Source organism: Aethalodelphis obliquidens, unplaced genomic scaffold, assembly GCF_003676395.1.
Source record: "Aethalodelphis obliquidens isolate GAN/ISIS:26980383/991018 unplaced genomic scaffold, ASM367639v1 scaffold59, whole genome shotgun sequence".
Classification (NCBI taxonomy): domain Eukaryota; kingdom Metazoa; phylum Chordata; class Mammalia; order Artiodactyla; family Delphinidae; genus Aethalodelphis; species Aethalodelphis obliquidens.
Window position 1 is genome coordinate 6,510,661 of NW_020838003.1, and position 12,229 is coordinate 6,522,889.

The 12,229-nt window shown below is 44.2% G+C and overlaps 1 protein-coding gene across 7 annotated transcripts in view; it reads left to right on the forward strand.

The window, feature by feature from the left end:
- FRAS1 (Fraser extracellular matrix complex subunit 1) overlaps nucleotides 1-10,798 on the forward strand; it is a 451,240-nt gene extending 440,442 nt beyond the window's left edge. For all 7 annotated transcript variants that reach the window (XM_027087689.1, XM_027087692.1, XM_027087691.1 and 4 more), the window contains 4 exons: nucleotides 268-434; nucleotides 3,297-3,502; nucleotides 4,713-4,859; nucleotides 6,926-10,798. In XM_027087689.1, the coding sequence (XP_026943490.1) occupies nucleotides 268-434; nucleotides 3,297-3,502; nucleotides 4,713-4,859; nucleotides 6,926-7,519 (1,114 nt within the window). In that variant the 3' untranslated portion in view covers nucleotides 7,520-10,798. The remainder of the gene's footprint in view (nucleotides 1-267; nucleotides 435-3,296; nucleotides 3,503-4,712; nucleotides 4,860-6,925) is intronic.
- Nucleotides 10,799-12,229: the final 1,431 nt, after the last annotated feature.

Consider the following 12,229-nt stretch of genomic DNA (forward strand, 5'->3'; position numbering starts at 1 on the left):
GAATGAGAGGGCCAGGAAAAGCAAAGAGCGTTGTAGAGTCTAAAGACCAGTTAGATTATTCCTGCTCCAAAGAGCAGATGAACCTCATAAGGACCTGAACTAAATAAAGACTCTTGCCTGCAGACATCTCTTTATTCAGTAAATATGTAGCACCGACAACAAAGTACTGTTCACAATCCTGAGAAGGGTGGGAAAGGGAGGGCAGCTCAAAGGGCAAATGCAAAGTCGACCCTGCTCTCAAGAAACTCTTGTTTTTCCCACATTTAGATTCCTGATACCCATTGCATTCCAGCAGACCAACCGCCCTGTCCCTGTTGTATACTCGCTCAATACTGAATTTCAGCTCTGCAACAATGAGAAGGTGTTCCTGATGGACCCCAACACATCTGATATGTCACTGGCGGAAATGGATTACAAAGGGGCCTTCTCCAAAGGTAAGTCATTCCCTTCACCTGCAGACAGAGACTCCGCTGGACTTGAGAAGCTTTCGGATAGGTCCTTGGACTAGCATCTCTGCTCATTGGCTTTCAGTCAGCTCTCCAGGGAAGATTCCCCCAGCGTGGGTTCCAGGGCAGCCAAGGTTTAGTCCAGGAACAGACCCATATTCTTCCTTCAAGCTATTTCAAAATAAGATCACATTCTTGGTGCGATAATGATCAGCAGTGCGATACTGTGGAAGAGCACTGGCCTGAGTAGTAAGAACACTGGGGTTTCCAACCAGATTCTAACCCACTGTCTGACTTTGGGTAAACTGCTTCACCTCTCAGTTCCTCAGAGAGATTGCAATATGACCCTACTGCCTGCCAGCCTCAAAGCTATGCCAAACATACGTGTCCTCTCCAGCAGGCTTTCTCTACTTGAAATGGCTCCTCTGTCCCCTCCCTGTCCCGAATAGGGTTCCCTTGACTTTCTTCTCCTTCGGGTCTCTATCTAAACGTTAATCTCCCAATAGACACTTGCCTTGATTTCACCAGCCAATCTAATATAAGCCTTCATAGTTGTCACGTTCACAGAATGTTCATTTTTTATAGTACTTATCACAATTTTTAACATTATAATATATATATTTCTTTACTTATTTATTGCCTATCTCTACCACTAGACTGTAAATTCCATTAGAACAGAGATGGTGATCAAATACCAAATTTGCACACCATACCACCACTGCCAAGGTGCTCAATAAATATTTGTTGAATGAATTAATAATAAATGAATCAATCATCTGCCTTTTCTCTCAGTTATCTCTTCTGCCTTTCTCTTACTTTTAATCTTCTGCTCACATCTGTGTTTTTTTCCCTCATACTAAAAACACATCCCGTAACAGAAAAAGAAAATCTCTCATCCCTACCTGTCCCTCAAACTTCAGCCCATGTTCTCCTTTGCTTTTCTCTGAGAAGCTTCCTGAGGGAGTGGTGAGCACACGCTGTCCTCATGGCCGTTCTTCCCAGTCACTCCTCCATCCGTCTGCTGCAGGCTGGGTTTGTCCTGCCACGGCTCAGAATCCTCTCCCGTCCATGACACCAAACCTATGGATTTGGACACTTTTTTCCTGTTTGGTTTCCTTTGCACCAGCCTCACCTGACACCATCTTACCTCTCTGGCCACTTCTCACTCTCCGGCCTTGGGTCTCCGTCCTCTGCCCCATCCGTGTTGCTGTGTCCATGTTCCATGCTTGACTCCTGTTCTCACTTCAGTGCTACTCCAGTCGTTACCCTGGCTTGGCTCATCCCTTTACCCTGAACTCTTCCTAACCTCCTGCTACCCCACAGCCATTCCACAAAAATTGACCTTGTCCCTGGTCCCTCCTGAGCTTCATTTCCACACTTCCACATGCGGACCCAAACTGCCAAACCTCTCCAAGCGGGTGTCATTCAGACACCTAGAGACGTCTAGAACTGGACTTACCTCCCCCCAGATGTGTTCCTCTCACATCCACTGCCCCACTGACTGCATCACCATACTCCAGGTGGCCCAGCCAAAGACCTCAGGGCTGTGCTCTGCTTCTGGTTGCCTCCTGTATCCCATCTATCATAAGATGAATGGTTCCAACTCCTAGACATTTCTTGAATGCATCCCCTTGCCTCACTGCTATATTTTGGATACCTATTTCTTGCTAGAGCATTAAAATAACTCCCTACCTGTGATTCTGGTCTCTTTGTCTTCAGTCTCCATGTTTCTAAAGCCCAGGTACGTTGACATTAAGCCCCCGTTTAAAACCTTCCGGCGTTCCCTGTTACTCCTATACTCAAGTCCAGAATCCTCACACCATTAATCAACCTTCCCGGGAGTCTCTCCTGCCAGAGCCCTCCCAACGCCCTCCACCCCAATCACTGGCCTACCCAGTGCCATAGCAGACGCTTGGGATGAACATCTGAAGTCAGACGAATTTGTGCTCAAATCCTCCCCACCACGGGTCCCAGATACGAAATGCTGGACAAGTTATTTAAAACAGGGATAATAATTGAACCTATCTCTTAGGCCCTTGGGAGGATTAAATAAGATACTGTAGGTAAAGAACTTGATGCCCTAGCAGGAACTAAGGAAAAGTACCTACACCGGGGCTGATACCTTTCCAGCATTCCGTATGTTGTACATGGACTTGCTTTTGCCTAGATTGCTCTCCCACCCGCCTCAAATGCTCTATCTGACAAATGCCTACTCATCGTTCAGGATACTGCCCAATGTCATCTCTTCTTTAAATCCTTCCATACCTTTCCTCAGGAAGATTTTTGTGCTCAGCTATATGCTCACTTGATGTTACGTACCTTCCTCTGTTGTACGCAGCAGTATCGCATGGAAGTTAATAGTGTGGGTTTCTCGAGACAAAGCACTTTGACTTTGAATCTCACCCTCCCCACTTACTAACTTTGTGACCTTGAACAAGTCACTTAACCACTCAATTTCCTCATCTGTAAAAAATCGTGAGCACTACATGAGTTCTTCCATGGGAAGGAGTTAGTACAGTACCTAGCAAATGGTATGAGTTCGATAAATGTCAGCTATTATTAGCAATTGCTTTGCTTTTATTTCTGCCCTCTCATCTGTGTCTCACTCACCTTCGTATCCCCTGCACATAACAGAGTGCTTGCCCCACCCTAAATACTTAAGTAACATTTACTGATTAAAAGAAGCTATACATGAATGAATGTGTATTTTAGGGGCACATGGACCCCACAGCTCTTCATAGAAAGGTACTTTTGACTCTATAGGAGCATGTTAAATCCTTCCTATCTTTGACACTTTTTTTCTCTTTAATCTTAAAGTCTGACCTAATTAATGCCTTGCAATCTTTTCAGGTCAAATCCTTTATGGCCGAGTACTTTGGAATCCAGAACAAAACCTTAATTCTGCTTACAAACTCCAGCTGGAGAAGGTCTATCTTTGTACCGGCAAGGATGGCTACGTGCCTTTCTTTGATCCCACGGGGACAATCTACAATGAAGGGCCACAGTATGGATGCATTCAGCCGAACAAACACCTAAAACACAGATTCCTGCTGCTGGTATGCTAACTGTTAGGGTTAAAGGGCTGACACACGAGTAGCTTTCCTCAGCTATGGTTTTTGCCTGAAGCAGATAGAACCCCACTCTTGATGGTTTTCTACAGATATTGTTGTTGTTACTTCTATCAGCTTAATGTTAGTATTGGGTTGGCCAAAAAGTTCGTTCGATCTTATGAAAAAGCCCGAACGAACTTTTGGCTAACTCGATACATATTACCAACTGTGAAGGTTTGGTGGGTAACAAGACAAGCTGTTACTGATGTTCTAGGAAGAGGAAAGTCTAAGCCAGTGTTTCTCGAAGTGTGTCCCAGAAACCCCTGAACATCCCCAATATTCTTTCAGGGCGTCCACAAGGTCAGAACTACTTTCATAATGATATGATGATGCTTGCCTTTTTCATACTCAGTCCCTCATGAGTGCCAAGAGTACGAAGGTTTCATTGATAGGGATTCAGATTCGACATTGTGACTAATCTTTAGAAAAAAATACCACTTACTGAGCTTTGATTTAGTATCCAAAAAGAATATCCATAATTATCTGAAAAAGTTATTCAAACATTTCTCTGTCTTCCAACTACATAGCTTATGTGAGGCCAGATTCTTCATATACTTCAGCCAAAACAACATGTCACAACAGATTGAATACAGAAGCAATTGTGAGAATCTGGTTCTTTAACAGAGATTTGCAAAAATGTAAAACAATGCCAGCTCTCTTTTTGGGAGGTGGGTGTGAATACAGACATTTTCACTAAAAAATATGTTACTTATGTTAACATGTAGTGAGTTTCTCATTTCTATTTTAAAATGAATTAGTAAATGCATTTTTTAAAATTGTTAATTGTAACATAATTACAGTGTTAATTTTAATACAGTAAATATTGATAGATATCAGTCACATAAAATGAAACTTTGGGGGGAGGTGGTCCTTAATTTTTATGTTCTGAGACCAAATAGCTTGAGAATTGTTGGTCTAGGCTCTCTCACCCATTGGGTTTTGAGATCACAGAGGCCACCAAGTGTCCTCCCCTGAAGAGGGCAGTTGGTGCCCAGAGGCAGCGGTCAACTTAAGGAGAGGGCTCCTGCAGCATGTGCCCTCCTGACCCGACCCAAAGGAGGAGTGGAGAGTACCTTTCTCCTCCCAGTGACTGCCACCTGCCAGCTCAGTGGTTCCGTCTTTCTAAATCTTGCGTTTCTTTTTTCTGAAATCCTAGGACCGCAGTCAGCCAGAGGTAACGGACAAGTACTTCCACGACGTGCCCTTTGAAGCCCACTTTGCTTCTGAGTTGCCTGATTTCCACGTGGTCAGTAGCATGCCAGGCGTGGATGGATTTACTCTGAAGGTGGACGCACTCTATAAGGTGAGTGTGGTGAGAAGAATAGAAGCACAGGATCAAGGTCACTTTAAAGGTTACAAAAAGGTGGATGACATCATCTCTTTGACGTCAGTTTCTTTTTATAGCATTCTTCCTGGCAGGTCTTTTTTTATTGTTGTTAAGCTCATCATTCAGCCAAAACTTTACCGTCTATCCAATAGACCAATAAAATTCTTTAATTTGCATGTACTCACTCATCATGGCTCTTTGCTGCACCAGCTGATTTTCACAGGCATGTGGAAATATTTAACAAACTCATAAATACAATTCAGTAATTTAGAATGGCAAGAATTACTAGTATTCAATAAGCAAAAATACTCTAAGTCCCAGTAATAAAAATAAACTTCCAAGATCAAATTCCACTCTTCTCTGTCTCCCAATAGTAAGCCATGACCTTGGATTTCAGAACTATTATCACTCTTCAGAAGTTATTTCAAAATCATGGAGGGTTTCCATGGGGGCAGATGAGAGGGAAATAAAATACTTGATGACATAACTCAGGGGAGGATCCAAGAAGTGTTAAGATTTAGCAGATTTTTGTCAAGTATCTGTGTATTATGCAGAGTAGGTGGTTAGTGAATATTTGTTGAATGACTCTATTTTAGCTAAAGTTCATCAATAAATAGTAAATTGGCGTAGAAAACAATAAAAGGTACTGGGAATAAATGTGATTATTAATACTATTACTCCACGGCTATCAATAAAGGCCAACACATCATAAGTGATGACTGAGCTAAAGAAACCCTGAAAGGTAAATTCTTAGGGCTATTTCATGCACAGATAGTGAAACTGAAAAAAAATGTGAATATCTGACCCAAGATCACCTGAATGTGGAAATAAAACAGGACCCCAAAATATTCGGTTCAGTTCTCTATTCACAGGCACCAACCATGGCTAATGCTTTTCTTTTTTTTTCTTTTTCTTTTTTTTTTTTTTACTTCATCAAAACCTTTCTGCTACAGTTACAGTGGCATATTTACTAATCTTTAAATGCGCCATACATAGTCTTACCTCAACATTTCTCTTAAAGGGTGCCAGTTATGGTCTGATTTATTCCATGACTTTAAAAGCAAGAGGTTCTTTAGTGGATCAGTTTCCTTTCTTTGTTTTTTTTTTTTTTTGCGGTACGCGGGCCTCTCACCTCTGTGGCCTCTCCCATTGCGGAGCACAGGCTCCGGACTCGCAGGCTCAGCGGCCATGGCTCACAGGCCCAGCCGCTCCGCGGCATGTGGGATCCTCCCGGACCGGGGCACAAACCCGTGTCCCCTGCATCGGCAGGCGGACTCTCAACCACTGCGCCACCAGGGAAGCCCCCTTTCTTTGTTTTAATTGAAACACATTTGATATACCATATTATGTTCTTTTCAGGTGGACTCCAGTGGCAAGAATTACTTGCAGTGATCTGACATTTGCATACGTTATGAAATGATCAATGTGATAAGTCTAGTAACCATCTGTCCCCATACAAAGCTATTACAGTATCATTGGCCATGTTCCTTATGCTGTGTATTACATCTCCTGGCTTATTTATTTGATAACTGGAGGTTTGTACCTCTTAAGCCTCTTCACATATTACAGTGCTCCCCACACCCTCCTCCCAATGATGACTACCCATTTGTTCTCTGCATCTATGAGACTGTTTTCATTTTGTTTTGTTTGTTTGTTTTGTTTTTCAGATTCCACAAATAAGTGAAATCATATGGTATTAGTCTTTCTCTGTCTAACTTGTTTAACTTAGCGTAATGCTTTCTAGGTCCATCCGTGTTGTCACAACTGGCAAGATTCTTTTTTATGGCTGCATGGTATATCTATATACACACACACACCCCACATCTTTTTCCATTCATCTACTGATGGACAGTTAGGTTGTTTCCATATCTTGGCTAGTGTAAGTAATGCTGCTTTGAACACTGGTGTGGCTAATGCTTTTCTTGAAACCGTTTATCTGTTGGGGCTTGTGGTGGGCAGCTGTCTTTCCATTGCCTTTCCTCAGAGGTGGCCTGTGGGCCAATGACATGTTTGCTTTGTCTCGCCATCTCCTCCTTCTGCAGGTGGAAGCCGGACACCAGTGGTATCTCCAGGTGATCTACGTCATTGGACCTGACACCATCTCAGGTCCCAGGGTCCAGCGCTCTCTCACGGCCCCTCTGAGGCGCAACCGAAGGGACCTGGTGGACCCCAGTGGCTGGCTGACCCTTGACGAGTCCCTCATCTATGACAATGAAGGGAACCAAGTCAAGAATGGCACCAATATGAAGTCGCTGAATCTGGAGATGGAAGAGCCAGCTGTAGCTGCTTCTCTATCCCAAACCGGGGCGTCTATCAGCAGCGCCCTTGCTGCCATCATGCTCCTACTTCTGGTGTTTTTGGTGGCTTGTTTCATCACCAGGAAACGCCAGAAACAGAGGAAGAAGCCGCCCACGGGGGACATTTTGGAGGAATACCCTCTGAATACCAAGGTGGATGTGCCCAAGAGGGGCCTGGACAGGGTGGAGAAGAACGTGGACAGACAGTACTGCACTGTGCGGAACGTCAACGTACTCAGTGAAACCGAGGGTGCTTATGTGTTCAAAGGTGCTAAAGTAAAAAAATTGAATCTGGAAGTCAGAGTTCACAACAATTTGCAAGACGGAACAGAAGTTTAATGGAAGAGATCCATGAGTATTTTTTTTCTAAAATCATTTTTATAAAACGGGGGAAAATACTGGTATTTTTATAATCTCGCTGATTGAAAAGGGAAAACTATAGCTTTGAGTGGCGGAGGCACACATCACATGCATCAGCTCACAGCTGAGCTACCTCATTAAACAAAGAACCACTGAGACCCCAGAGGATGGAAGTAGTTCTTTCCGTGGATCCCATTAACCATGTCAGCAGTGACAAATTGTTCCTTCTGTAAGGCTGATCTTAGAAAGCCAGTGTCTGGTGTTAGGACAGGAGTGAGCTCCACAGCTGGTGGAGCTCAGAGGGCTGCAGGTGTACCAGGCAGGTCTCAGAGGGAGAGAGACAGGGATGCAGGGCCTTTGGTCTCCTCCCCCGACTCCAGCTCCCTTCTGCTTGAGATTTTCCTTGGCCTCTGCACGGCAGAGTTCACGTTGCTGACGCCCAGGTTCTGCTCAGAATTCTGCTAATCAGCACCTGTGTGTCTGCTCATGTGTCCACTTGACAACCTGCCCTCCGTGGCTTCTGATCGTACCTTGCATCACCAGCCCTTTTCACCTGGGAGCTCAAAGTGGTCTGGACCAGAGCATTTCTCCACAACTCAAGGGAGAAACCTCAGCCTCGCCTGTCAGGCATCAGGCACAGTGGAACCCTCCTTATGGAGGGGGGGACTGAAACCTGGGGAAAGGAGGGACCTGGCTGGCGCCTCAGAGAACATCAGTGATGCCCTGCACCCTAGACCCAGGGGGATGCCCTTGTGCCCGGCTGGTTCACACTGCAGCCAGGACACATCCAGACATCCTCCCTGACAAAGGATGCCACCAGGCAAGATTGCCGCACTGTGGCCTTTTTATTCAGCATTGCTGTGGATGCTTGAAACACCTACCACAGTTCCTGCTACCCCAGGCTTTTCCCAGTCCAATAACAGACAAGCCGTGTGCTTTGCTAGCTGTGGGGTTTTTATTTTGTTAGGGCTGCAGAAAAGTCAGAGATTCATTTGAATAAAGCAAATTGGGAGAAAGCTCAGGCCAGAACGAAATCAGAGTTAATGGATGCCAACTAGTCGTCATAGCAGAGAAGTACTAGTACTCACAGTAGAAAAGTACTAGTACTCCCAGCAGATAAAGTACTGGTACAGCAGATAAAGTACTAGTACAGCGGATAAAGGCACCGTTCCTGGTACAGTGTTTCAGGGATTTCTCTTTCGGGGGTTCTTTTTTTGGTAGCTCAGGCACTTATTTTATTATATCCGCACATGACAAGGCCATGGACACATGGCTTTAAAGTGATTTCGTGTTCAAATAGCAGCTTGATGATGTACGTAGTGTGCGCACCGCTTGCTTTTGTGTTTCAGTTTTGTTTCTGCTGTATTGGCAAAAATATAAGCATGCATGTCGTGTTATTTTGAACTGCAGGCACCATTCCATTGTTCAGGAGTAAGAGACACGTCCCCTTCCTGATGCACGGCACGCTGTAATCACTGAGCAGATCACAGAGCATTCACATTGTGTAATATTTGTATTAGGATGACCCTAGCTCTTTGAGAACATTCCACACTGGAAATACTTTGGTCCTAAAAGCTAGAAAGAATGAACCATGAAAGGTTTTAGGCACCTCAGCCAGAATCCAAGCTCCTTGAGAGAAGGGCGGGTGTGAGCCATGCCTTGGGTTCTCCAGCAGTGCCTTGTGCACAACAAGCGCTCCAGGAATATTTGTTCAGTAAACAAATGAATGGTGTCATGGGTGAATGATAGAGGAATCGATTTAGGGAGGGGAGGAGAGAGACTATGGTGGCAATATCACAAGGGTAAGTAGAGGGGAAAAAAAACTCTCTCTTCTACTTGGATTATAAAATAATCTTCTCATTGGAGCAAAGAAGCACCACTTGACATAGCCATGAATCTGGCAGTGGGCTTGAGGAGGACTGAACAGAAAAGCTGTAATAATGTATTAGCAGGAGGTGAGACTGTGAATCATTCTCCAGAGCAGGACATTTAGAGGAAAGTCTGACTTAGCAACTCCGAGCTGAGCACAAAGTTTGCAGGAGAAGATGAGTTGGAGTGAGTGAGCCCAGAACCTGATACTCCTGACTGCTCAGATGCTACTCGAGGCCAGCTTGGGTGTTACGGCTGGAACTTCTGTATTGGACTCACGAACACCCAAAACTGGTGTCTCATGGCTGGAGAGTCCATCAGCTGAGCGTGGAATCCTCTCCGGAACAACCTAGAAAGTTGATGCTAATTCTGCAAGGACAGGAAGCCAGTTGCTCATGGAGCAACGTTTGATTGGGCCTGTTGTTTAGCACTGCTCCTCGGTCCCTGAATGCTTGCACGTTGAAGCAGCAACTTTCCACTTGCTCGAATAGTCTTCTTGCACTGCTCTTCTCTTCCTGCTAAATAGGGCACATGGGTGGGCAGAATGTAGACAGATGGCAGAACGGAGCCAGTGCGGGAAGGAGTGGAGACTGATCTCAGAGTGCTCCTAGCAGCCTCCGTGGAACAGTTCTCCAATGACACGAGCAGCACCGCTGAGGACTGTGAGATAGTGAGTTATCAGCGTGAAAGGAAAGCCCTTGGGTATCCCCGCCTCCCTTCCTTTCTATCCCCCACCACATACACTTTATTGAGTGCTGATCCTTCCCTAGTGGACGCACACTTGTGAAATAGAAATCGCTCCGAGATGTACAACTGAGATGTACTTCTTTGATACAGAATTTTTCATTTCTTTTATGTTTTATACTTCATACTGGGAAGCAGAGAACTTGGTGACTGATGTGCAGTTATACTTCAGCCAAAGCTCTCCTTTCGGTTTTTCTAACTTGCTCACTAAGGCCTTGTGTGTGTTTTACTAACCCTTTATACCACGTCTTTAGGTGAGAAGGAACAAAAGACCCTCAGGGGTTGCTATTTGCTATCACATGCTGGCTGTGAAGGCTAAAAGATAGAAGAGTCTGCACCTTTGCCCTTAGATTGTACCCCAGGCCTCCTGGCGGACTCACACAGATTCTTACAGGTAGAGGCAGAAAGAGTGTTGGGGTGTGTTTTGCACAGTTTTACAATAGTCAGTCTCGGTGTCCCACAGGTATTCATTCTTCCTGGATACGACACACCTGCTCAGACTTGAGTAAAACATCCGTGGTGCTGTCAACCTGATTTCTTGACTCTGAAATGATCTTTGTATTTCCAATACCAATTTGTGTGTTATGAATTTTTGATTTCTCCAATAGCATATGCCACTATATAAATTTGTATTCATAAACGACAGTCTGGTTGTGGTTTTTTTGCTGTGTTCATCTCATTAGATTCTTCATCTCATTAATGTAAGACAATGCCATTGAGATGGCAAAATCATCCTAAAATTTGAGACGAAGGTTTTTGGAGAAAATCCCTTTGAAGGGGTTGCATCCGAGACACTCGCTACTTGTGCTAAGATCAAGAATAAATTACCTATCCCCATATTATCATAGTTCTTCTTTTGCAATCTGTTGAAACCCCAGAACAAAGAGGAATAACTAAAATCTCCGTGTGCAATACAATAAGATGATTATTTACGCTATATTTATCATCACCAAACCTGCTCATGACACTTGATATAGTGTGAAAATGGCTATGTCCTTCTGTACAGGCACAAAGATTTGTTAAGTGTCCGTGACTCACCCTGGAGATGACCAAAGCTCCAAATAAGAATTCATTGGCTCGTGCGGGAAAAATGGCAGAGTCGGAATGAAACTTAGCCCAGGCATTCTGCAAGCCTGTGCCTCTGTCCCCTCTGGGAAACCAGTGACAGTGGCCAGCAGGGCTCTGCTGGCATCTTTTGATGGCACATCTGCAAACCCAGCAAGACTCGAAAAAGCATTTTTTCATGAAATCTGGGGAAAAGATGCCACAACCAAACCTGGGATTTCCTTAGATGCTGTCGTGGGCTTCGTATAAACTTTACTTCCTCACGATTTCCTATGATTGTCCCTTGCCTAACGGCAGGCTCTAAGCCCTGGGGTGCATTTCTCCCATGTAGAAGCTGTGTCAGGAGCCAACCTATGAATTGTTAGGACTGGCTATGAAAATGCTTCCTGAGACCTGAAATTTCATGGCCATACAATGTAGGAAACTTGGGGGTAAGCGGCAGAAAATGAGTTCTCATTTAGATTTTGCAATATCTCACAGACTAGGGTTTTGAAGAAACATAACAAGAACAGGAGAGGGAGACTATTGAGAATATCCTACTAGATTCAACCCCATGAAATTCCTAATTTTATAAGTTAAAAATAGTCCAGTATCAGTAGTTTACACTGCTCAACTTAATATTAAGATGCCACAGTGAGTAATAAAGATTCTATCCCCAAATGAGCCTGAGATAGCTCTAAGCAGGAGCCCTTTCAATGGCTTACTGAGTAGCTAGTGGCCCAGGTAAAGTCCTAGAAACAATATCAATAACGTTTCGGGCACATCTGCCAATCAAGAGCAATGACTTCTTCACCTTCTCTACCTCATTCAGTCCTGGTGAAATAGTTGTAGGTCACTGTCCTGGATAATTTTCTTTGAAAGTTCCATATGAATCCCAGAATTTCAAGTCTTTGCACAAACTGATGTTGCTTGAAAATGGTCAAAGCTCCTATAACTCTAATTTAATGCTCGTCCCGAAAAATTCAGTCACTTGATTGATACAACAAAATAGACCCATGGTGCAACTCTCTC